The following is a 26,016-nucleotide window of genomic DNA, read 5'->3' on the forward strand; positions in this document are numbered from 1 at the left end:
GTTATCTAATCAGGAATCTTCAAATGGCAGGATTTGCTGTAACTATAATGATAACTATAATGATATATATCTGTATATATATATGGTGTATACACAGTATGCATATATACATTTGTATACATAGCATACAGCCTAAAAAAGACCTGACATCAGTTCTTAAAACAGGCTGATAGGTTAATATTTATACCTTTCTTCATTCTCCAAGCAAGGCAGTCAGACCTTTGCACTTGCAAGTATTAAGATCTGTCTCTCAAATTTACAAATAAAAACTGACTCTGAACTTTCTTTTTACTTTATCTTAGAACATTCTCTACTTTTTATAGCGTGCCACTCACTGGTGACTCCCAGGTTGAGCATTTTCTCCATTAATCCAACCATAACATACGAGCATGCATATTGTTCCAGTCCCTGCCCATTCTGGAGTTACAAAGGCTCTTATCCAAACAGATCTTCCAGTGTGGAGACAGATGGTACCAAAGTTAACAGATAAACATAGGAGGTAAATTTGGAGATTAAAATTTTAGGAAAACAAAGAAATGTAATAGAGAATGCCTCTGGGGATCAGAAAGAACCTCTCCAATGACGGCCCACTGAGTACATCAGAGTGACCTTCAGAATACAGCTGTTCAACCAGAGAGTATGTTACCTTCTCCATAAGTGAACAAATGAATCCATAAAAAAAGCACGTGTGATACTATAAATTACTCAACTGACAGGCCTCTATTATGGGATGTTTAAGCCGACTCCATATAGACCAATGGTTTGTTTAATGATGTCTGAAAATGTGACCCCTACATAAAAGCACCACTATTGAATTTTATTCCAAGAGATCAGATTCTCTGAGCCTTTTAGGTAGCAATTAACTAATTCTCTGCAATAATCTGTGGCAAGAGTAAAGGATCTGGCACCTGCCTCTAATCCACAGGCAACACAAGTACATTTTACACAGAATCTCAGCTATGAAATCTTTTAAGGGGCCTTACACCTCATTTGATTCAAGTCTCTCATTCTATAGAGGCAGGAACAGAAGGCAGAGAGATCCAATTGTTTATATAACGCTGGTCTGACCATGATTCACACATCCTGGGTCCCTAGCTCTCCATTCTGGCTTCTTTCTGTGGCCTAGCTGACTGGTTAAGAACACGTAACCTGCAGTCCTATCCATCTGGGTTCAAATACTGGCTCTGCCTCTTAGCTGCTGCTTGATTTCTGGCAGGCCACTTAACCTTCCTGGCATCTATAAAATGGTATATTATTTGTCCCTATATCACAAGCTTGATGTGATTATTAAAAGAGCTAATTAATGTAAAACACTTAGAAAAAGTGCCTGCCTTATGATAAATGCTTTCTCCGCCCTCCTTCTCCTCCTCCTTCTTTTTTTTTTTTTTTTAAATTCTTTACAGGTTTGAATGTGTTGTTTTTTTTATATATATATATATATTTTATTGAGTTTTTACAGAGAGGAAAGGAGAGAGATAGAGAGTTAGAAACATCGATGAGAGAGAAACATCGATTAGCTGCCTCTTGCACATCTCCTACTGGGGATGTGCCCGCAACCCAGGTACATGCCCTTGACCGGAATCGAACCTGGGACCTTTCAGTCCGCAGGCCGACGCTCTATCCACTGAGCCAAACCGGTTTCGGCCTCCTCCTTCTTTATAGTAATATAATTATTACTTCACCAGCCTTTTGTGAAGACTGCTAAATTTAGTTTTATTTAATGATATGTACATAGTTAGCAGTGCCGTTTTTTTAAATTCATTGGCACAACATGTATATTTAGCAAGCACTGTCCTGAGGAAGCCTGAGGCGGGGCCTCTCTAGATCAGTCCGGCAATAGGAGTGGGCTGGAATAAAGACATGCCTGGAAATAAAGTCTGATACCATATGGTTCTTGTACTCCAATATACAACATGAGGCTAGGGTTCATTTATCCTCCAGAGGCATGATTCCACGGTGGAAAATACAGACCACATAAGGAAAGTCAACAGCCCCAGTGGATGAGAATTTTGCAGCCAATGAGTCTTTGTTTCTCCCTCAAGGCATCTTATGAAGGTCATACCTCCTGTGACTACAGGTCAGGCTCCCCTGTGATCTCATAATGGGAAGAAAGGCTACCAAGAGGTTTCTTTAGGAACTAGGAGGTGTTCTTCAAAGCATTGCCAATGTGATGAAATCACCCTAAAAGTGGCCCCCCCCCAAATCTCATGTGAGATCAGGAATCCTTGATCATGACACTCATCACCCTTATGTAATTACTTATCATACTGTAAGTTCTGTGAAGGCAGAAACTGCATTTCTGTGCACGGGATCCACAGAGGCCTGTGAAGCACCAGGCACAGGGAAAGAACAGTATCTCGAGTAAAAGGCAATCATAGGTCCTTCTCCCTGGCATAACTCCGAGGAAATGACACTCTGAAATAAATTTCTATCATATTATTTTGAGATAAAGCATATTTTAGCATAATATCCACCCCGTACATGAGTAAAATTGTGATGGTATTGATTACTTAAGACCACCAGCACAACCACTTAAGTTTCTCAGATTTTCATATTATTGGTGTGAGTCTAAGTGACTTTGACATTGTCAAGCTGAGTTTAGTGGGTTTCATTAGATGTATAGGTGGAATTTTAATAAACTTGCTAAAATCAGGAAGTAGAATTATCCTGACAGTCCATTATATATTCTTAACTTCTTTATTCCAGTACCAACTATGGCCAGTTAGGTGATTTGGCAGAGGACAAAACAGAATGCAGCAATTAAGGAAGGAGGAATTCATTAAGAGAGATGCCTGATGACTTGGTTACTTCTGCGACAGTACACCAAACCAAGTGGTGACCTAACCATCTAAAAGAGTCCACTTATCACCCCAACAAATGAAATCTTTCTGTTATGAGGGCCTGGATAATGCCTATCTGTGTACCGGTAAATAAGCAGTACCAACAGCAATAGACTAAGCTCTCACTACAAGAATCAAAGCAGCTTTGCCATGGCATTTGTTTATGGTATTAACTAGAGCTAAGGCTTGTAAATCCTTCTTTGTGTTTCATGCATCCATAGTTCAGAAAGAGCTACAGAAGATGCTCCCAGATGAGGCTTTGCAGGGCAAGTTGCAACCCATTCTCCACTTTTATGGCTGAATTATAAAGCTGTGACAATTGTACTCTGTGATGGAGGAGCTGACAGGCCTCTGACAATAGCAGCTCTGGCAGCTGACTACTACTGTTTACTTCACCTGCTTAGGCCATTAATGCACCATTATTAAGATCTGCTTAATGCTAGTCAAGTAGAAAGACTTTTCTGAATAAAGAATCTTCCCTGACAGTACTTTCAAATGCACACAAACAACCCATTATATATATATATAATAGGTATTTATTTCCTTGAAATGATTTTTCTCACATAAACCTCATATAGCGACTTTTTAAACACAATGATGTAAAGGTCAGGCAGGTGTAAAATCCATGCTTTTCATTTTTAAAAATTATTTTTCTGATGTCACCTGGGGTGGTTAATACATTGATTGGAAAACATAGTGTTTCATATAATCAGAAGACAGAAAAATACGATGAAGTGCATGACATTTAGACACTTTTGTCAGCACAAACGATCTCGTTATAATTAGACCATGCAATATACTCCCCACTTTCAAAAAACATGTAGGTATTTGATTTCTAGCCAAGAATAACATGGCAATCATGTTATTGTTACTGTCTTCTTTATTTTCTTGAGATCAAAGAAAGTTTATGCTCTTTCGCCTTTTCTGTCTTCTACTATCTTCTTTCAAAATATTGCTTTCAATATTATAACACAGACAGAGAAAAATCATTTGAAACAGTTTTGCTCTAACTAAAATACAGAGAATGTCTGTCAGCACAGGAAAAAAATCACCTGCATTCTAGTCAATATTTACATTTGGATTTCATAGGTTTATGCAGATATATTCCACTTAAGGGCTATACAAGAAATATAAGCGAACTTGCTTTTGACTTATATTAATGAATATTTTTGTATCTCAAAAACCAGATAACTTGCAAATATATTTAAAGTGAGGATGATTTTCATGTTCTCTTTCACATGTGATCTAAACCTAGATCACTGCCATATACTGTCTTCAGCCCATGGTACAGGGACTCCCTACATTTATGAACCACCCCATGTGGTTGCTCTGGCTAAAGCGTTTAACTTTCTTCCGAATCAGTGTTTGCCATTCAGTACATTATAGTGATTAGGCTGCTGGAACAGGTAATGTGCCCTTCAATGCATACACACACTGCACACATACATGGACATGGATATGACTAAGTAGTTTCTATTATCATACCTATTGGACCTGGAAGGCCTGGTGGACCAGTTTCTCCAATGAAGCCTCTATCTCCTTTTTCACCTGGGGGTCCAGGTGGCCCTTTAAAAAATAAATTACAATTACTGATCATAGTTTTAAAACAGGCAAAATGAACTTATTTGTTAAGATAATTGTATAAATAAATCCAGAGTCTGTTATTTGTTACACAATAATGAAGAATAAGTAAGAATGAAGCATACCCATATTGAGTAATGCAATGCAATGCCCTATACTGGTAAAAATGAGCCAGGCCTAAATTAGACAACCTAATTATGTATAAATACTTATGTGTGCCTAGCACTTTTCCAGGTTCTCAGAAGCTGGGGGCAGAGAAGAGACAATGAATCAATGATGGCGCAAACCCACAGTAGTATTATGCACATGCTTGGCATAATTCACTGTATTGAGTTCCATATTGTGTGGGAAATGTATAAGTAAGGACTTATAACTCATGACAGATACCCTTAAGGGAAACAAAACCACACATACTAGACAACCTAAACAATGCTGAAAGTGACAAACTCAGATATTTGGTAGGTTCAGATCAGCATGGGTAGCAATATTTGAAAAGGCTTTATTGAGGGAGTGGGATTTGCAGGATATTTTGAACACTGAATAGAATGACATGAAAGAGAATTCTGGGTAAGTGGGAGAGATGTGGGGAATGGCAGGCAGGTGAAAATGAAGAAAGGAATAGTTTTTCAGGTAAAATATTAAGTATGATCCATATATATATATATATATATATATATATATATATATATATATATGTATGTATATATATATATATAATTGGAGGGGCTGCAGGGAATATTAATGACTAGTTGGCCTCACAATTTCCAAGGTGTCCCTGAGTACTGAGTTACAGCAACACTTATACAGTCATTTGAATTTTTTGTGCCCAGTAAAACAGATATAAGATATGTGGTGATCACTTCTTTAGAATGATGGTACTAAGCATGTCTTTAGAACCTAAAGGTATCCTAACTAGTATTATCTCCTCTATACAGAGTGCACAGGGCAAAAATACCATTCCCTACCTTTAAAGCAAAACTCTTAGCAATTTTTTCAGCTCCAAGAGGAAGAAACAAACCAGATGCATCATCCTATCTAATAATAGACAAACATGGTAACTGACCGTACCTTCGCTACACCTCCCATTGGCTAATCAGTGAGATATGCAAATGAACACAACCAAGATGGTGGCCGGCAGCCACACAGCTGAAGTGAGCAGGAGGCTTGCTTGCTCCAGTGATGGAGGAAGCCAAGGTTCCCCGCCTGCCGTGGCCTGGCTCTGAGCTCCGAAAGCAATGAAGTTTCAATTATAGAAGCTAAACAAACCCCAGATACCTGCTTTCAGCAGGCCATGGCCACAGAGCTGGAGCGAGCAGGAGCCTGGCTCTCAGCTCCAGCGACAGCAACAAAGTTTCAATTATAGAAGGTAAATAAATCCCAGAATAAAAAAAGAAAAAAGAAAAAAAGGAGAGGCTGGGAGCTTCAGTTGCCCACCAGCATAAAAACGGCCCTCAGTCCCTCACCCAGACTGACCAGGCACCCCAGTGGGGACCCCCACCCTGATCCGGGACACCCTTCAGGGCAAACCAGCTGGCTCCCACCCGTGCACCAGGCCTCTATCCTATATAATAAAAGGGTAATATGCAAATTGATCCTAACAGCAGAACGACTGGGAATGACTGGTCACTATGACACACACTGACCACCAGGGGGCAGATGCTCAATGCAGGAGCTGACCCCTGGTGGTCAGTGTGCTCCCACAGGGGGAGCTCTGCTCAGCCACAAGCCAGGCTGATGGCTGCCAGCACAGCAGTGGTGGTGGGAGCCTCTCCCGCCTCCTCAGCAGCGCTAAGGATGTCCAACTGCAGCTTAGGCCTGCTCTCCACTGGCAAGTGGACATCCCTCGAGGGCTCCCAGGCTGCCAGAGGGATGTCTGATTGCCAGCTTAGGCCCAATCCCCTGGGGAGGGGGCCCAAACCAGCAGGTGGTCAATCATCCCCCGAGGGGTCCCAGACTGTGAGAGGGCACAGGCCGGGCTGAGGGACCCCCCCTACACCCCCCCCCCCCGTGCCGAGTGCACAGATTTTTGTGCACAGGGTCTCTAGTCCTATATAATAAAAGGGTAATATGCAAATTGACCCTAAAGGCAGACCAACCAAGAATGACTGGTTGCTATGACATGCACTGACTACCAGGGGGCAGACACTCAGTGCAGGCATATCATTATTTTAAATCCTCAGACGAGAAAATAACACTAACAATATCTGCTGAAATTTGTAGTTATGCTTCATGTCCTAATCATTATGATAATAAATTATTTTGTTCTCAATCTTGCCTTGTAGCGAGCCACATGCGGCTCTTTGGCCCCTTGAGTGTGACTCTTCCACAAAATACCAACTTCTGCGCATGGACCATGAAGTTTCAATCACACTGTATGTGTGCGCCCGCATGTGGTATTTTGTGGAAGAGCAACACTCAAGGAGTCAAAGAGCCGCATGTGGCTTGTGAGCCACAGTTTGCTGACCACTGGCCTAGGCTATAGTATTCCAAATTTAATTGACTTCATTTTTGACGTCTGTTCTTCCATTATTCCTGAGATTCATTTTTCCTCTATAGTGGCTAAAGACACATCAATCTATTTTTAAATTCCAATAATTAATTGCACACAAATATCCAAATTTAAATACCACCAATTGCTTATTCTTCTTCCCTACCATGAAATATATATATTTGGATTTTGCTTTTAGGTGCTGGAAAAATACATTAACATTTTCCCAAGTGAGCATTATGTTATCTTTTTTCACTACTGAGACATATTTTATTTCTCTTAGCTTCCTGCCTCAGTGTTCACCTACTTAAGTCATGTTGTCCCCTACTCTCTACCAAACTTTTACCATTTTAATAATTTAGTCCTTTAAACTCTAATTACTATAATTAGCTGAGAAATGTATTAAAACATTTTCATTTCTTTTATTTTTATAGTTATTTAGCAATTGTTAATATAAAGAAAAGGACAGAAAGTAATGATATGATCCTACAACCCACAAATAATAAAGAACTCATTAATTTATAAAATATACACTGAGTGGCCAGATTATTATGACCACCTGACGTTTGTAGGCAAATTAGCTATAATTTCACGCTGAGGTTCCTAGAGGGCCAGACCATTATAAACAGGGAAGCAGGTTGTTTACCACGACAGTAGAAGTAATTTTTTTCTGAAGATATGGGTAAGCAACGCGATTTAACAGCCTTTGAACATAGGATATATAGAAATCTGAGTGGCCATATTATTATGACCACCCCATCAGTACTTTGTTGGGCCACCTGTTGCCTTCAATACTGCAGTGATTCTTCTTTGCACTGACGCCACGAGATATTGAAAAGTGATGCGAGGAATCTGACACCATGCCTGTCCAGTTCTGTGAGATTTGATGGTTGTGGAACCAGCTGCCTGATGGCTCTTTTAACTTCGTCCCACAAATGCTCAATTGGATTGAGATCTGGTGATTGTGGGGGCCACCTAAGCAAGGTAAAGTCTCCCTCATGTTCTTGAAACCACTCCTGCACAATACAAGCACCGTGGCATGGCGCATTGTCTTGTTGGAAGAAGCCATCTCCATTGGGATATGCCATCAACATGATAGGATGAACTTGATCAGCAATGATACTTAGGTATGTTGTGCCATTCAGACTTTGTTCCACACGAATTAAAGGGCCCAAATCATGCCAGGAAAACATGCCCCAAACCATAACACTACCCCCACCAGCTTGAATAGTTGTACTCATGCATGTGTGGTGCATGCTTTCATGCTGTTTCTGCCAAATTCTCACTCTGCCATCTGCATGATGCAGCTGGAAACGTGATTCATAGGACCACATGACTTTTTCCCAGTGTTCGACTGTTCAATCCTTGTGTTCCTGTGTGAATTGGAGATGTTTTTTCTTGGTAACTGCAGACAGCAAAGGTGTTCGAACAGGCCTTCAGCTTCCATATCCCATACGATGCAGTGTACGGCTAATTTGCCTACAAATGTCAGGTGGTCATAATAATCTGGCCACTCACGTTCAAATATATTCCACGTTCAAAGACTGTTAAATCGTGTTGTTTACCTATAACTTCAGAAAAAAATCACTTCTACTGGTAAACAACCTGCTTCCCTATTTAAAATGGTCTGGCCCTCTGGCAACGTCAGTGTGAAATTATAGCTAATTTGCCTACAAACGTTAGGTGGTCATAATAATCTGGCCACTCAGTGTATATTTCTGTGTTGTAGTTTAATAAATATCTATTTATAAATGTATTTTATGGCTAGATGCTACAAAGAATATAGAAATAGTCCTTCATTATAAGGAACTTATTGTTTCCAAGAAGATCTAACATTTCACTACAAGGTAATATGAGATACTTTTATATATGACAATCATATTAAGAATACTCCTGTGAAAAAATACTATTCAATATTAAGCAAAATATAAATGTCAGCAGCAGTATTACTATGGTGGAACCAGAGAAGGCTTCATGTGAAGGAAAAGACCCCAGGCAGGATGTATGAAAGTATTGGGTATGTTATAATCACAGTAAAATCAATTGAAATATTTAGGATCAAAATGAGAAAAAGAGAGCATGAGACATTAAAAAATAGTTAAGAAACACATTACACAATCCTTTAAATGCTAAAAAGAGACATATACTATATGTCTAATGAGGAGGCAGTGAGAGGCTTTTTGTAATCTAGGTTCCCTTCAGGAACACTGCATTCTAACAAGAATGTAGAAAGGATTATAGTGTGAAGGATTGAGGCAGGAAATGATTGGGAGACTATTTCAATAGTCTGGCAGAGCAGTGATAAAAACAGTTTACACAAGAATATAAAGGGTAGAACATAAGAACCAACTGCCTTGGGAGAAAGAATAAAAAACAATTAAATGTTCTATCTTGGAAACTTGGAAGAATGCCATTGCCAAATGCCATTACAAAGTGTAACTTGACAAGATAGTACTAAAAATGAAAAGAAATAAAAGTTCTAGTTTCACGTAGTCGTTCAATACACATATAGTTGTTCACCCACTATATATCAGGTGCTCTAACAGGTGCTAGAAAAGACAGAGTGTAAGAGAGACAAGACCCAACTTCCTGGACTCACATTCTATTGAAAGATATATAATAAACAAATAGCAAATGAAAGTGGAAAACAATTTCATATAGCCATAGGTACTATGAGAATCTTAAAGAAAATAAAGATAGAGAGATGGAGAGAAGAATGAGAATGAGGAAGGGAGAACTCATCTCTAAAAAGGTGATTTTGAGTGGAGCCAAGAAGGAGTGGAGAGGTAAGAGAAGGACATTTCAAGACAGAGAGAGTCTAGTGCTCATTGCAGATAGCAACAAGTGAAACTAGCACTTCCTCCTTATTAACTTACACTTTTTGGAGAGAGAGAGAGAGAGAGAGAGAGAGAGAGAGAGAGAGAGAGAGAGAGATGAGAGAGAAACATGGATTGATTTCCTCCCACACATACTCTGACTGGGGACCGAATCTGCAACCTAAGTATGTGCCCTGATGAGGAATCCTTTTGGTGTATGGGGAGAACCCTCCAACCAACTGAGCCACAGGGTCAGGGCTTACCTCACAGCTTTTAATGGCATTTTCATTCTTCTAGATTTCTAAGCTAGACAGAGGGAAAATTAGAAAATAAGGGCAGATGAGGAGATGGGTTCCAGACCAAGTAGAAGTTTAGATTTTCTTACATGTCCAATAGGGAGATATTGGAGCATCTTAGCTTGAGAGAGGAAAGGTCTAATGATATTTTAAAACTAGAGGCCTGATGCACGAAATTCGTGTAAGAGTAGGCCTTCCTTCCCTTGGTTGCTGGCACCAGCTTCCCTCTGGCACCTGCAACCCGGGCTTCCCTCGCAGCCCCGGCTTCGTCCGGAAGGACATCGGATCTAATTAGCATATTATGATTTTACTAGAGGCCTGATGCACGAAATTCATGCAAGGGGCTCAGCCCTGGTAACTGCGGTGGCTGCCTCAGCCCTCACAGCCCCCGGCTTCGTCTGGAAGGACATTTGGCTATCTGGTCTAATTAGCATAATATGCTTTTATTATTATAGATATGTTTTTATTGATTTTAGAAAGAAAGGAAGGAAGAGGGATAGAGAGATAGAAACTTCAATGAGAGAAATACTGATCAGCGGCCCCCTGCAATGCCCCCTACTGGGGATTGATCCAGCAACCTGGAATGTGCCCTGACCTAGAATTGAACCATAAATTCCTGGTACATGGGCCAATTGTCAACCACTGAGACACCCCAGCCAGGCTAAGGATATTTTTTGATAGCACTCTTTTGCTCTAAATTATGTAGAATGAATTAAGAGTACAGTTAGGCTAAACAATTGGGAAGCTGATGGAGTACATTGAACTGGAGTATAGTTGCTTGAATTAGAATAGTAGCAGATGAAATAGTGAAAATGAATTTTATTTGAAATATTGTGAGTTAATAGGACTCATAGATGGATTGGATGTAGGGAGTGAGAGGAAAATGTCAAAGATAGTCTCCAAGATGTTTGAGTGAGTAACAAATTGAACAATGATACAACCAACAGATAAGACCGGGAAAGCAACAGATTTGGGGGTGGATAGAGTGAGATGCTGAAGAATCAACGATTTAGATTTAGATTTGTAAAGTTTAGGATCTTTATTTGAAATCTAAAGTGTAGTTAGAGAGAAAGCTGATTAATGAAAAAATTTTATCACCTATTTTAATGTAATAATTAAAGAATTTATACGTGTTCTCTATAAGTAAGCTATACTGCACAGTAATAAAGAGAACATCCCTGCAATCCAAGAAACAGGTATCTAATTTACATTCTACCAGACTCATTCATCTACTTCCTTTTCAAAGATAGTTAAAAAGATAACATGAAGTTTGTATGTCTCATTTCCCTGCATTTAAAAAATAAGCTTTCTTATTGCATATGTATATATCTATAAATAAACATTATTTACTTTTTCTGAATTGTAAGCATTCGAAACAAAAATGTACTCTATATAGTCTTCTGAGATTTGTTCTTTATGAGAGGAACCTAAACAAAAGAATACAAAAGGTTGAAAGTAAATATGAAAAATACTAAAAATGTAAATAATTAGAAACTAGTATAAAAATACTAATTTGCAAATTCACCTTGCCTTATAAACAAATGAAAAAGAAATGGACAAATTCATTAATTTTGGAGAGTTCACAGACTTTTCTAATTAATAATACAATAGGGTAAAACATAAGAAAGAATCTGGCAGTTTTGAAAAAGAGAATTAACAAGCTTGATTTATAGACAGATAGAGAACTTTGTGCCTTACAGAAAACTTGGAACAATGACTCATTAGAACTTAAGATTTCTTTTTTTATCCCTTTCTATTTAAAGGATACCAGGAGACTGTTACCTGACCATGTCCTAATATGATCTGAAGATTTCTTTCTATAGATATTTGTAGTAAATGTATGCTCAAAAACTATTTTAAGTCATAGGATTTTGAAGTTCAAATCTCATGTGTATCATTACATTTTAATATATCATTTTCTGGAAGAAAAGAAGGTATTTTACCTTGAATTAAAGTGATATTTTTCAGTGTCTGAGAATGTTCCCAATCTTTCAGTCTGAGATCATTAGTGATGTTGTTCAATAGTTTCACTTCTCCTTTTATTTCCTGTTCCAAATGTGCTTGTTTTTCTTTCATAGACATAATTTCTGCTGATGCATTGTGCACACGCTCCTCTAATTTACTCATCTCCTGCGAAGCACAACCAAGCATCCACAATTTTTGTTACACCATTATTTTAAAAATATGTAAGCTTAAGAAACCCTGGGAGCCAGGTTTTAAAAAAATACATATAATATTACAAGAATATTATGGAATAAGAATACAAAAATTAGAGAACTATTTTAAAATATTAATTATTTGGTTTTGAAGCATTTCCTCTTTTGATTGAACAGCTGAATATTCACACCCTCTGCCCTGCTCCCCCCTTAGTTGAATATATCTAAGGTATTCTTCTATTTCCAAATATATAGATGTCAAAACGCTAATAAAATAATTTTAAAACACTTGTGATATGATTTTTAATTATCTGAAGAAAAACTTTTGTATACTGTACTTATAGTAAAATTTAGTATTCCAATTCTGTGAATGTGACCGATTGAATATATAATTGTTTTATATCAATAACAAAGTTTAATGCCATATTTTCCGGTGGAAATGAACATTCAGGATCGCTTTTCATATTCAATACAATCTCAACTAGCATATTAACAATATCTTATTTTTAATTTTTATTGCCTCTGTATTTGAGATTTCATTATTATTTTGTTTTTAATGGCATTTATATGCCTGCATGCATATATGCATATATAGAGAGATTGTGAACAAGAGAGATAGTACTTGTTTGATCTGGGACATGCTTTAATTTTTGACTCAATAATATATTTAAATTTTTACTCAATAATATATCTACCTATTATAACACTTAGAGGCTGCCTTATATTTAATAATTTAATGGAAATATACTGCATATATTTTTCATAGTTTGATTCCTATTAGAGTTTTGAGCTGCACATATTTTATAATTTTAAATTATGCTATAATGAACATCTTTTAAAATTTTTTATTGATTTCAGAGAGGGAGAAGGAGAGAGAGAATCATTGATCAGCTGCCCCCTGCATAACCCCTATTGGGGATCAAGCCTGCAACCCGGACATGTGCCCTGACTGGGATTAGAATCATTGACTTCCTAGTTCATAGGCCAACAGGTCAACATTCAACCAGTGCACCACACTGGCTGGGCTGAACATCATTTTATATATGTGTGTGTGTTTCTATAGGACCGCGTCCTGAAAGTGAATCTGATCAAAGGGTGTAAATATTAAATTTTTTGTTCAATATTTTCACACTGTCCTCCAAATACTTAATATCATCTTAAAATCTTACTAATTCTACATTAGTGCCTACTTTTTGCACCTAAATTCTTGGCACTATCAATATATTTAACTTGGCAGAGTAAAAGTAGACACAATAAATTCTTGATACTTAATTTGCTTTTCAAACTATGATAAGGTTAAGTGCCAAATCATAAAATTTTTTATATTTTCTTTATTACTTTTCCTTTCAAGTCTTTTCTTGGTTTTTCCGTTGTGCATTGGCCTTTTCTCTTTCTGATGTACCAAACTTTCTTATCTATTTTGATGTTTTGTTTCTCTGCTCTACTTTTATCAGTTGAGTAGTTTCAACATAGACCATGTAGTCCCAAAGGTAAATATTTACCTGACCCTTTAAAAGAAACTTTTGCTTATAAATGGTCTAGAATGCTCTTCTGTCTTGTATATTTGATGCTATTATGATAATACATGTAATACATTATTCAAATTTTCATTTTTAAATTATACTTAATTTACACATAAAAGTTATGTATACTTCCTGGGAGTGACAAACTAACTATTTTAAACTAGATTTTTAAGTTTATCCATGTAAGGGATGAGGATAAAAAAAAACTGGGGGGTCTATTGTAAAATTTACAGAGTGCCCACCTCCCCAGATCTGCTAAGGTAATCTAAAACTCAGAATTGGTTTAGGCAGCTGCAAGAGATACTATACCATGTTTTATTATACTAAAATACCTTGAGAGGCTATATCCAATGGAAAAATATTTTCCTTTTTGCTGGGAATCTGGAAAAGTAACTAGATAAAACTATCTGAGACCTGGTAATATTCTGAAAGGAATCTGGGTAGGTAGGATGATGTTCAATCAGGGTTTGCAATGTTTGCTCTCCGGCTCCTCTGAGGAGATAGGAACTAAATGAATTCAGTGTCAGCATGTGGCCTTCTAATAAGAAAGTTCTTACCTCTTGTTGTTTAACTGTATTCTCTTGGACTTTGCCATTCAGTGTTTCAATACTGAGCTGCAAAGCAAGTAATGTGGTGTTCAGACTTATTAAGGACTTGGAGATTTCGTCTATTTCATTTCCATGTTCCTGGACTGAGGAAGCCACGGTTCTCAGTTGGAGAAGAACATCATCAAATCTTTGATCAGTCATTACACTGACATTTTGGAAATGCTCTGAATCTATGAGATTGGCTTGTGTATCTGAAATATACTGGATTCTTTTCTCCATGCTGCTCAGGTTTCCTGTGACAACTTCTTGAAATTTTATATCCTCTTCACGGTCATTTCCTTTTCCCATGAGACTCTGAGATGAATCATCAGCATTAATTGAACCAACTGTGCAATTCATCCTTTCCCATTTTAGGAGTTGAGCTGCATATTTAAGCAAAAATAAGCAGAGTCATGGCCTGTCTCCTTAGATGCATATATCATCCCAGTCTAACATTCTGAATGCTCTCTCAAATTAGGTATTTATTTTAAGTAGACAATGTATGATCCACAGTAGCATGTTGCTGAGAGGGTGACAGTCTCCTATTCCCACTTTACTTTAGAATTTATTCCAGGATTAAGCCATTCTTTCTGAATTGCTGTGTATAAGAATCTCCTGGACCGTTGCATTTGGCTTTTGCAGTAAGAGAGATTCCACAGATTATAAAGTGCACTGTACCCTACTCCTTGGGTCTGTTGTTAAGATAAAATGAGATAACAGAGTATCTGAAGTTAGCATGTTGAATATATTAGTTCTCATCACGATAAATGATGATGATAATAATAAAATACGTAGTAAAATAGAAGTATTAGTGTTATCCACTGTATGAATAAATTGTTGGTTCATCTTCCTCATCCTATCATTAATCTGGCAAAGAATTGTCATTTTCAGTTTACACAGGCCTAATTTATAGTTGGTGGAACAAAAAATTGGGCAAATAATATTCTTACTTTAAAAGGTATTATTTTTATAAGACTGGTCTTTGTCTACTATGAAATATATATTCATAGCAAAAATTTAGAGAAGATAAATAATAGGGAAAAACTACTTACCATTAATGTCTTCCAAATTAAATGCTAACATTTTGGTGAACGTATATCAAATCTGACTCTCTGTTTTCACTATCATATTATTATTACAAAAGCAAGACTATATTTTGGGGATATACAGAGCTGCTGATTTGTACTTCCAAATAGACATATATTCTCTAAACAAGCTAATTATCTTTCTGAAATGATCTAGAACAATATAATATGTTTCCAGTTTCAAAAAATGAAAAGCAAAATCATTAACTTTGCAGATAAAAATAATACATATTTATACAAAATAAAGAAAACATTAAAGACTATTTTACCACTAATCAGTGATGGTTAAGATTTTCTTATTTTTCCATATCTCTATATATTTTTCTCTATCATTTATACCTTTTATCTACATATACTAGTATATGTCTCTTATTTATATTAGTTTTATTATATAAGTTTTTCCATATCTGACCATTATTAAGCAATAAAAATAATTAACTTCCCATAGTTTAAAAATATATCTACATAATCAGCTATACCTGACCTGTCAGTTTTCTGAGTAAAGATGATATAGCAATAGTACCATCTTTATAGGTTTTTGAGAATTAAATGAAATACACATGAAAAAACATTTAGTTTCCACCCTTAGCTCAGGGTACCTGTTATATAAATAAGACGTTGGTGTTTACACAGCATCAAGCTGCCTGATTCTGGAAACTGGCTCTACTCCTCATCATTAGCTGGGTTACTCTGGGAAAGTTACTTACCTTCTCTTTGCTTAAGTCCTCACAAAGATCTAGAAATAGTAACTATCTCAACAGTGGTGCTAAGGATGAATGAGATAAGGCATATAAATCTCATAGCACACAGATGGCACACATGAAAACTCTATTCAAATTTAAATGCCTTATCCATGAAAAATGTTATGTTAGTTATAGAGAAAACAGATTTTACCACCTTTACTAGTACTTAAAGAAGCTGTTGATAATGGTTGATATTGTAGCCATTATTATATTAGGTATTAAATTATATATGCACTTAAATCCCAATTTTTAAAAACACACATTATAACCTATTTTCCTAGTTACATTCTCTTTACATTTAGCTTAACTGAATTAAGCTAAATTTGACTACATTTTTATATGATCCACAACAGAGGCCATTTTAAGTGTGCATGACTTTATACTTCTTAATTTATCAACAAGTTGGACAAGAAAAGTATATTTCTTACTAAGATTGTATCCCATTTATTAAATTAAGCGTGGGAAACACTTTTTGGATTGACAGCCTCATTTATGAATTCATCAATGCTATGATTTATTTATTAAGCACCTACTAAGTATAAAACACTGGGAATAAGATAGACTGAAATTCAAAGTGTCCCTTATTTCCTTTTATGGTGATTATTGCTTTTTTGATTTTTGTTGTTGCTGTTTTTAGTTAGCAGGTAAGAATTCAGGTTCTGGATTAGAACTGCTTGGATTAACAATTCTTGCGCTTTCCTTTACAAATTGTGACCTTGGGCAAATTAAGGTGCCAATGCTTCTATTTCACTTCTATATAAATGGGATAATGGGATACTAATAGTCAGTGTTCAAATAATTAAATGAGCTATTTTATGTGAAGTCCTTAGAATATATCCTGGCACATAATAAGCATTTGGTAAGTTTCAGCTTTTTTTGTTATTGTTAATATTTTGGATTCACTATCTGTGATTTGTGCATCTATATGCACATCATTGATTGCTAGGAGCAATTAATATTGTGTAATATGAAAAATTGGAGGAAGTTCCATATTGCAATAAGTACAGTAATCTCTGTGCTTTATTTTACTAGGCATATGGATATAATTATTCAACCATATTTTTAGTTATACTGGAAACAATTTCTATATTATATGGGTAAAGAAACTCTTGTTCACAATATAAAAGAGACACCTGATATAACAAAATGTCATATGACCAAGGGTTTTTAATTGACATCAAGTTCAACATGGATTGACAATAAAGGTTACATTTTACTAATAGATTTAAAAACAAAACAGTTCTTGTTTCCTCAAATTCTGAATGAGAACTAATTTGATCCCTACTTTTTTAAGAATGTTTATCTCTGTATCATAAATCCAAGAGTTCCTATTTTCAGATCTTCATTTCTCTCACTATCATTGGAGAGATGGCATTTTTTTACTTTTCTATTCACATCTAAAGGAGACAAGCTTGTAGGGTTTGTGTAAAGACCTAGGGAGAGAGTTATATTTGATTCCATGGATCACATTTACTCTTTCATGTTGGTAATACCTTTTCCTACCAAAACTCTATATTATTCTGAGCTAAAGAATATGCAGTATTTCAGTGACAATTTATATATATTAATATTGAATTATACTTGACTAGAGGCCCGGTGCATGAAATTCATGCATGGGTGTGTGTGTGTGTGTGTGTGTGTGTGTCTGTGTGTGTGTGTGTGTCTGTGTCCCTCACCCCAGCCTGCACCCTCTCCAATCTGGGACCCCTCAAGGGATATCTGACTGCCCATTTAGGCCCACCTGGATCAGGCCTAAACCGGCAGTCGGGCATCCCTCTCACAATCTGGGACTGCAGGCTCTCAACCACTCACCTGCCTGATCACCTCCTACCACTCCTCTGCCAGCCTGATCGACACCTAACTGCTCCCCTGCCGGCCCAATTGCCCTCCCCTGCAGGCCTGGTTGCCCCTAACTGCCCTCCCCTGCCGGCCTGGTCACCCCTAACTTGCCCTCCCTGCAGGCCTACTTGCCCCCAACTGTCCTCCCCTGCAGGCCTGGTCCCTCCCAACTTCCCTCCCCTGCTGGCCTGATCACCCACAATTGCCCTCCCCTGACAGCCATCTTGTGGTGGCCATCTTGTGTCCACATGGGAGCAGCCATCTTTGACCATATGGGGGTGGCCCGCTTGTGTGTTAGAGCAATGGTGAATTTGCATATTACTCTTTTATTAGATAGGATTGTCCAGAGACATTATGCTGTTCTACTAAGGCAGTGATCCAGTAGGTTCTTTAAGAAAAGAGAGCTTATAGAATAGATTTTAAAATTAAGGAATATCTTTTTATGGATATGACACTTTAAATTTAAGCGGAGTTTTATGTACAACATTGTACTTCACCCACCAACTCATATTTGCCAAAACAAAGTGATTACTATTATTTTAGCAGGGACATATTTGGCCTATAATTGCAATTTTTTGGTATCAATAAAGATATGTATTGCATTTTAGTTCTTTTTTTGTAATATATTCTGATCCACAACTTAAAGTTATAAATGGATGATCAATTATTCATTATTCAAGAGTGATAAACATGGCAAGATCTCCCTATTCTTTTTTTTTTTTTATGTATATTTTATTGATTTTTTACAGAGAGGAAGGGAGAGGGATAGAGTGTTAGAAACATCGATGAGAGAGAAACATCAATCAGCTGCCTCCTGCACACTCCCTACCGGGGATGTGCCCGCAACCAAGGTACATGCCCTTGACCAGAATCGAACCTGGGACCCTTGGGTCTGCAGGCTGACGCTCTATCCACTGAGCCAAACCGGTTAGGGCTAGATCTCCTTATTCTGATGAATTTGGGTGCTAACATGAACTTATTTGATTTAAACATTTTAAACTTCTTGTCAATATTAATAGGTACTATTATAGTTTTAATAAACAAAACCACTTTAGATCAATCATTGTAAACCCTAAACTAAATGTGTTGACTCGGTAGTATTTTCTAATAACTCAGAGATCCTGAACTTGCTGAGAACCCTGAACTCTTTTCAAACTTCAGTTCACGTTCTGCACTGGCCTATTAGAAAGTAGTTGTACTCTTGGGTTGGTGCTACAGACCATGTTTTGTATAAAGGCAATTAAATTAACCCAATCATAACTGGCTTATTGTTAATAATCCCAAACAATAAAATATCTTTCAGTTGTGTCTTTCAAACTGCAGATAAGCATGTACATAAACAGCATACAGATAACCTGAGTTCATCAGGAAGTTAGTTTCATGAGAGATAATCAGGTTCTTAGATGGCTGTTGTTGGTTTGAGTGACTGATTGGTTTCATTTGTTATTTGTTTTGTATTTTGTTTCTAATGGCCAAAATAGGAGTTAATCTTTATCTGGGAAAAATATTTTCCTGGCTGAAATTACAGCACTCTTTTTTGTGTTTTTATTGGTCAATCATATTTCATTCTAAAAACCCAATTACCCTGGAAGACAGTAGACCACAGAGGTTAGGAGTCAAGTATTGTGGGTGGGAACTGCAACTCCACTACTGGACAGTCTCAAGCTCCTTTTATGGGTAATGAGGGTGAGTTTATGTCTGCTCAGGGGTAACGGGAAAGGTGTATTTAGACAATCTGTGGAAAATTTATAGCCCAGTTCCTGAACATAGTGAGTGCCTAAAATCGAAAGCTACAGTTATAATTGTTGTTTTATTATCATTTCTTTCTTAGCATAATTTTGGCTCTGTCTTAGAATATTCCTTTAGATTGCTTCTTAGCAGAGAAGGTTTGGCCTTGTATTTAGGAGCATTTTCTCTTTAAGGTGATTAGTCTGTGCACAAAAAATGTATCTTACTCCCAGCCTATCTCTTAGTAGATCATATGCCCAGACATGTTGTCAGTCATAGATAAAGGAGAGCTACAAGGTATATAAATGCAATGCCAATCAAATACATAAAAAAATGCTGCTGAGGTGAATAATACTTACAAATTTCACTGAGTTATATGCAAGCTACCCCTGTAGAAACCCTCAGATCTATCCCCTAATTCAAGTCAGACTCTCCAAAGAAATATGTACCTGGAAAACATTATGTTGAGCCCAAGTAAACTGTTCTAATTTTTAGAGATGTTTTAAATAATGGCCTTATGAAATATGTGGCCATATAAACTGTAAAGATATCACTGAAGTGTAGGCCATTATTTGTTTAAGATTTACAGGAATATTTCTTTCTGCTCTCAATACTAGGAGTAGATCTTTATCTGAACAATTGTCTTGCTTTTATATTTTAGGCATTGTTAATGTAAATGATCATGTTCATATTTTCACATTGGCAACTAGAATACTTACCTTGAAATTTGTGACCCACCACTAGACATCTATAGGACTTCAGAGGATAATATATTTTTGAAATAATCCTTCCTATAGCTATATTTTATCTGAATATTTAATTTTCTATTCTATTTCATTGTTTCCATTCTTTCACTGAGTAAGTCTGAAGAATCTATTTTTTCATTTGATAAATTTGAGGAACACTTTGTGATATGAAGTTTACCTTATGAATCTCCCAAATACAAAACACTGAGTGCTTCTTTTTTCTTCTACAGTAACTAATTCACATGCTGAGCTGCTGGGTTTCAGAACTCTAGAATACTGTACCTGCCACTATTCCAAGGATGGGTATGAGAACTATAAACACAACGAGATAAAGGGCAATCAGGGCAGCTTTCACGGACTTCAGTTTCTTAGGAAAGGCAGGGCCATTTTTAAAACCTAAAAAACAAAAGCCCAAACTACAGTTAGAAAACTTAATCCTCTTACTTAATCACAACTGTTATGATCTGCAGTTACATTGTAAGTATCAAGCCTACTGAAATAAAAAAGGGGGGGAGGGGATAGGTCCTTGTTTATTCAGTAGGAAAAAGGGGCAATCACAGACTAAGCCAAGATAGGCATCATTGTGGACATTTGTTTTACTTACCCATGAACTAAGCATGCATGAAAAAGTTCATACATTTATATCACATATAATGTAAAGGTAGTTCAGATAGTGGGAAACATGCTTTAATTATGCCTAATTTATATAAGATATATCTTCTACAGTTTGTACTTGTCTCATTTGGGGGCATTAGTTGATACATTTTAATATTCATACCAACATATGCAAACAATTTTATTCTTCTCTTTCATGTGGGAATATATTCTGGGTGAAAATAAAAACCCTCAAGTAACTATGTAATTGTGATCTTTATCTTATATTAAGTCAGATAAGAGAAACATTTATTTTCTATGATGATTATACAATTTTATTTTTATAACCAATCTCTATAACTTTGTATTTGGATACCTCTTACAATGTGAATAAAATGTAAAATAAGAAATTAAAAAAAATTCATTTTGACTAAATTTTGGAATGAATCAATGAAGTCCATCCTCTGTATATATTAGAACATATTAACATTTCAGTATTATCAACACTAATAAAAGAGAAAAATGGTAATTGGCGTACGACGATACCCTTTTCATAGGCTAATCAGGGCTATATGCAAATTAACTGCCAACTGAGATGGCAGTTAACTGCCAACAAGGTGGTGGTTAATTTGCATATGTAGGCACAATGCAGGGAGGCGAAAGGGAAAGCAGGAAGAAGCCACCTGCCACTGACAGTGATCGGAAACCCAGGGGGGAGCTAAGAGCTGGGGGGCCGGGCAAAGGCGGCCCTGGGGCCGCCTTTGCCCGGCCCCCCAGCCATGATCAGAGAATCAGGTGCCTTTTCCGCCCTGGCCAGTGATAGCAGGAAGTAGGGGTGGAGCCAGCAATGGGAGCTGGGCATGGTCGAAGCTGGCAGTCCCAGGAGCTAGGGGTCCCTTGCCTGGGCCTAAAGCGAAGCCCACAATCGCGGGGCCACTGCAGCTGCGGGTCCCTGCTGCCCGGGCCGGATGCCTAGGCCAGAGGCGTTAGGCCTGGGCAGGGGCGGAGCCTGCAACCGCAGGGAGCTGGGGGTCTCCTGCCCAGGCCTGACACCTCTGCCGGAGGCCTCAGGCCTGGTCAAGGGGCTGATCCGGTGATTGGTGATCGGAGGGTGATGAGGGTCAACTCCTCTGGCCGAGGCATCAGGCCTGGGGGGGGGCGGAGCCGGGGATTAGGGGGATATGATGGTCCCCTTGCCCAGGCCTGAAGCCTGGGTCAGATGCATCAGGCTTGGGCGGGGGGTGGAGCAAGCGATCAGAGGGAGATGGGGGTCCCCTGCCCAAGCATGATTCCTGGGCCAGAGGCCTCAGGCCTGGGCGGGGGTCAGAGCCAGTGATCGGGGGGAGATGGGGGTCCCCTGTCCAAGCCTGACACCTCTGGCGGAGGCGTCTGGCCTGGGCAAGGGGCCGATCAGGCGATTGGAGGGTGATGGGGGTCTACGCCTCTGGCCGAGGCATCAGACCTGGGCAAGGGGCAGAGCCAGCAATCGGAGGGGTTTGGGGGTCCCCTGCCCAGGCCTGATGCCTGGGCCAGAGGCATCAGGCCTAGACTGGGGGCAGAACCAGTGATGGGGGGAAATGAGGGTCCCCTGCCCAGGCCTGACGCCTCTGTCAGAGGCGTCAGGCCTGGGCAAGGGGCCGATCCTGCGATTGGAGGGTGATGGGGGTCAATGCCTGAGGGCTCCCAATATGTGAGAGGGGGCAGGCTGGGCTGAGGGACACTCCCCCCCCCCCCACACACACACCCAGTGCACGAATTTCGTGCACCGGGCCCCTAATTAATTTATAATAAACAGTGATTCACATAATGGATGCTAATTGTGGAAAAGATAAATTGATGTAGAAGGAATCTCAATAAAAGAAGAAGAAATTTCTCAGATTAAGTTAATAAAACCACTTATTAAAATTTTTTTCCTATGGCCATTGCTCTTGTTGCTCATTTTTTTTAAAAAAAGTAAATTTTGTTTTCAGGTTTTAAACTCCAAAATTAAAAACAAATGTTCAGACATCTACAGACAGTCCTCAGGTTACGTCGGACTCAACATACGTCGTTTCGTGGTTACATAGCCATCTCCCATTTATTTATAAAAAAAAAATAAGTTCCGTTATTTCGATGTATGTACGTATGTGCTTTATGTTTTTTTATTATTTATTTACCACAAGTAAATATCAGGAATTGTTATCTTTCTTTTAAATTTTTTTACTGTTTCACTTCATTACTGCTGTGTATGTGCTCCATGTGAGTGACGTAGGTGCTTATTAGGTGGGTTCCGACTTATGGCAAAAATCGCGTTATGTTGCGCCCTAGGAACAGATCTCCGACATAACCCGAGGACCTACTATATGCTAATAAAAGGGTAATATGCTAATTAGACCAGACATCTTCCAGGCGTTTTTCCTGACAAAGCTGGCCCAGGTGCCTGCAGTTGCAGCCGGCCCAGGCAGAGCCACCCCTGGTCCTGGGTGAAGCCGCCTCCGGTTCCGGGCACCAGCTTAGCAAAATCTTGCAGGAGGAGAATTCTGTCTGGGTTTCCCCGAATTCCCTCAGCCCCTACTCACCCCTCTGTAAAGGCACAGAACAAGTGAGGCACCTTAAATAAAAATTAGAGATCTCCAGCAACTGATCCAGTGGGCCTCTCTCATCACAGTCAGACTGGATGGCATTTGAGTATTTATCTAGGCACCATGACAGAGAAACACAAGCTCAAGTCATGATCTCTGCCCTTAAATAATGCACAATCTTATTAGAGCGAGTGGATGATAAAAGCGCAGTAATGAATCAGAATACAGAGAGGAACAGAGGCAATTGCTAGGGTGATTTTCCAACAATTAGAAAGAATATGTGCTATGAATTAAATTAAAAAATGCGTGGAAGTAGCTGCTTCATGAGTATGGCATCCCTTCCTATTTTAAGGAAGCTGAGTTCCATGTGAACTGTGTACTATGCTATGATATTTGAGACACAGAACAAGGGAGGCCCTAAGTGGACTATGCTTTGATATTTGAGACATTCTTTATTTTTCAATGTGATTTATTTCTGTACGCCTAAGTTTTGTAATAGTTAAATTATTAGAATAATACATCTTGCTATAAAATATTACTAGAAGATCAAGTGATCAGGTGACATGTATTATTTTCTATAAATGAACACAATCTCTGGTATGCTAAAGTGATAGGTATTATAGAAATATTCAGATAGGGAGACCTACAGGCTTGATTGCAAGTGAGGTTTACTATCACAACCCAAATTTATTGCTTAAAAAAAAAAAGCAGGGAGCCAACTAGAAAATGAACCAAATATAAGCCCTTGAAGGGCAAATGTAAACTGCATAAGCTTTGCTATTACAAGAGCAATAAGAAAGAATTCAGAGCCAAGAATGAGAAGCAGATTGCATCCACTCTCAGTTGCTGCTAAAGAAAAAGAATGGTATACTATGAAAATACTTAATACAGATTGTAAAGAGATTTGCTCAAAGAGGATTTCCTAAAGTAGGTGGCATTTCAGTTAATTTTTTTAAATGTGAAGAGGTTAGCTAGATAAGAAAAAGGTGTAGGGACACTGGATTGGAGGAGGGTGCAGGCCAGGCTGAGGGACCCCCTCCCTCCCTGTGCCATGAATTTTGTGCATCGGGCCTCTAGTTGCTCAATAATGTTCTATGAGGAAATGAAAGTAAAAGGAGAAAAAAAATTAAGAGGTAAAGATAAGCCCTAGCTGGTTTGGCTCAGTAGATAGAACATCATCTTGCGGACCAAAGGGTCCTAGGTTTGATTCCAGTCAAGGGCATGTAAATTGGTTGCAGCTCCTCCAGGCCCTGGCCCTGGGTGGGGCTTGTGCAGGAGGCAACCAATCCATGTGTTTCTCTCACATCAATATTTCTCTCTGTCTTTCCCCCTCTCTTCTACTCTCTCTAAAAAACAATCAATGGAAAAATTTCCTCAAGTGAAGATTAACAAAACAAAACAAAAAAAGAAATATAAGAAAAATAAAATAAAGGGAAACAATAAGGAAAGATCTAAGGAAAAAGAAAAAGAACAACCACAATATAAGCAAGATGGGGTATTCTATCTGCCAGATTGACTAAGCCTGAAACCCAGGAGTCATCTTCTCCTTTACCTCCAATTTACAATCACAAATTATCTGTAGGCTGCAATTTAAAAACCCTCAAATGTGTTATTGTGTGTGTGTATGTTTTGTGGGTTTTTTTTTTTTTTGGCCTTTTTTCTGATCCCATTGACTCTGTTCTCCTTCCTCAATCTCTCAACATCTCCACCTTTAAAAGCTTTTACTGTTATCTTTTTTCCTTGTCTCATTGGTGTCTCATCCACCATCTATTGTTAACACAGCATATAAGATCCATCATGTCCTGCATTTGTGGTCTGTATTTCAGGTTTTCCTATGTATGAATTTATATAAGATCCTATAACTTTGCATTTGCTGCTTCCTCTAACTGAAATATCTCTATGGCTCCTTCCCCACCCACCTTAACTCCTGATAAATGCTTAAGGATTAGCAGAATTAAAGCACCTCTGTCCTCACACCTTAAATGGACCTCTCCAAATACAGTCAAATACTGCTTCTTTTGAAGTCTTCTAGTACCCCGTACAAACATCTGTTTCAGCACTGTTATGTTCAGAATTGTGTTTTTCAAAAAGATATTGTTGAGAACTAATGTGAACTTATTTGGAAATAGGGTGTTTGTAGATATGATCAAGTTAAAGTGAGGCCACACTGCATTAGGGTGAGGCCTAATCCACTGATTAATGTCTTTAGGATAAGAGGACATGGAGACACCAGGGGAGAAGACCACATGTAGATGGAGGCAGAGATTGCAGTGCTGAAGTTACAAAGGGGCGAGGGGCGGTGCTAAAGATAACCAGGAGCCACTAGAACAGCGGTTCTCAACCTGTGGGTCGCGACTCCTTTGGGGGTCGAACGACCCTTTCAAAGGGGTCACCTAAGACCATCGGAAAACACATATATAATTACATATTGTT

The 26,016-nt window shown here is 38.2% G+C and overlaps 1 protein-coding gene across 2 annotated transcripts in view; it reads right to left on the reverse strand.

The window, feature by feature from the left end:
* The window catches only part of MSR1 (macrophage scavenger receptor 1), a 69,119-nt gene that overhangs the window by 35,315 nt on the left and 7,788 nt on the right, over nt 1–26,016 (reverse strand). For both annotated transcript variants that reach the window (XM_059685555.1, XM_059685556.1), the window contains exons 3-6: nt 20,711–20,824; nt 14,258–14,670; nt 11,965–12,151; nt 4,326–4,406 (exon numbers count right to left, since the gene is read on the reverse strand). In XM_059685555.1, coding sequence (XP_059541538.1) covers nt 4,326–4,406; nt 11,965–12,151; nt 14,258–14,670; nt 20,711–20,824 — 795 coding nt within the window. The remainder of the gene's footprint in view (nt 1–4,325; nt 4,407–11,964; nt 12,152–14,257; nt 14,671–20,710; nt 20,825–26,016) is intronic.

Source organism: Myotis daubentonii, chromosome 2, assembly GCF_963259705.1.
Source record: "Myotis daubentonii chromosome 2, mMyoDau2.1, whole genome shotgun sequence".
NCBI classification, from domain to species: Eukaryota; Metazoa; Chordata; class Mammalia; order Chiroptera; family Vespertilionidae; genus Myotis; species Myotis daubentonii.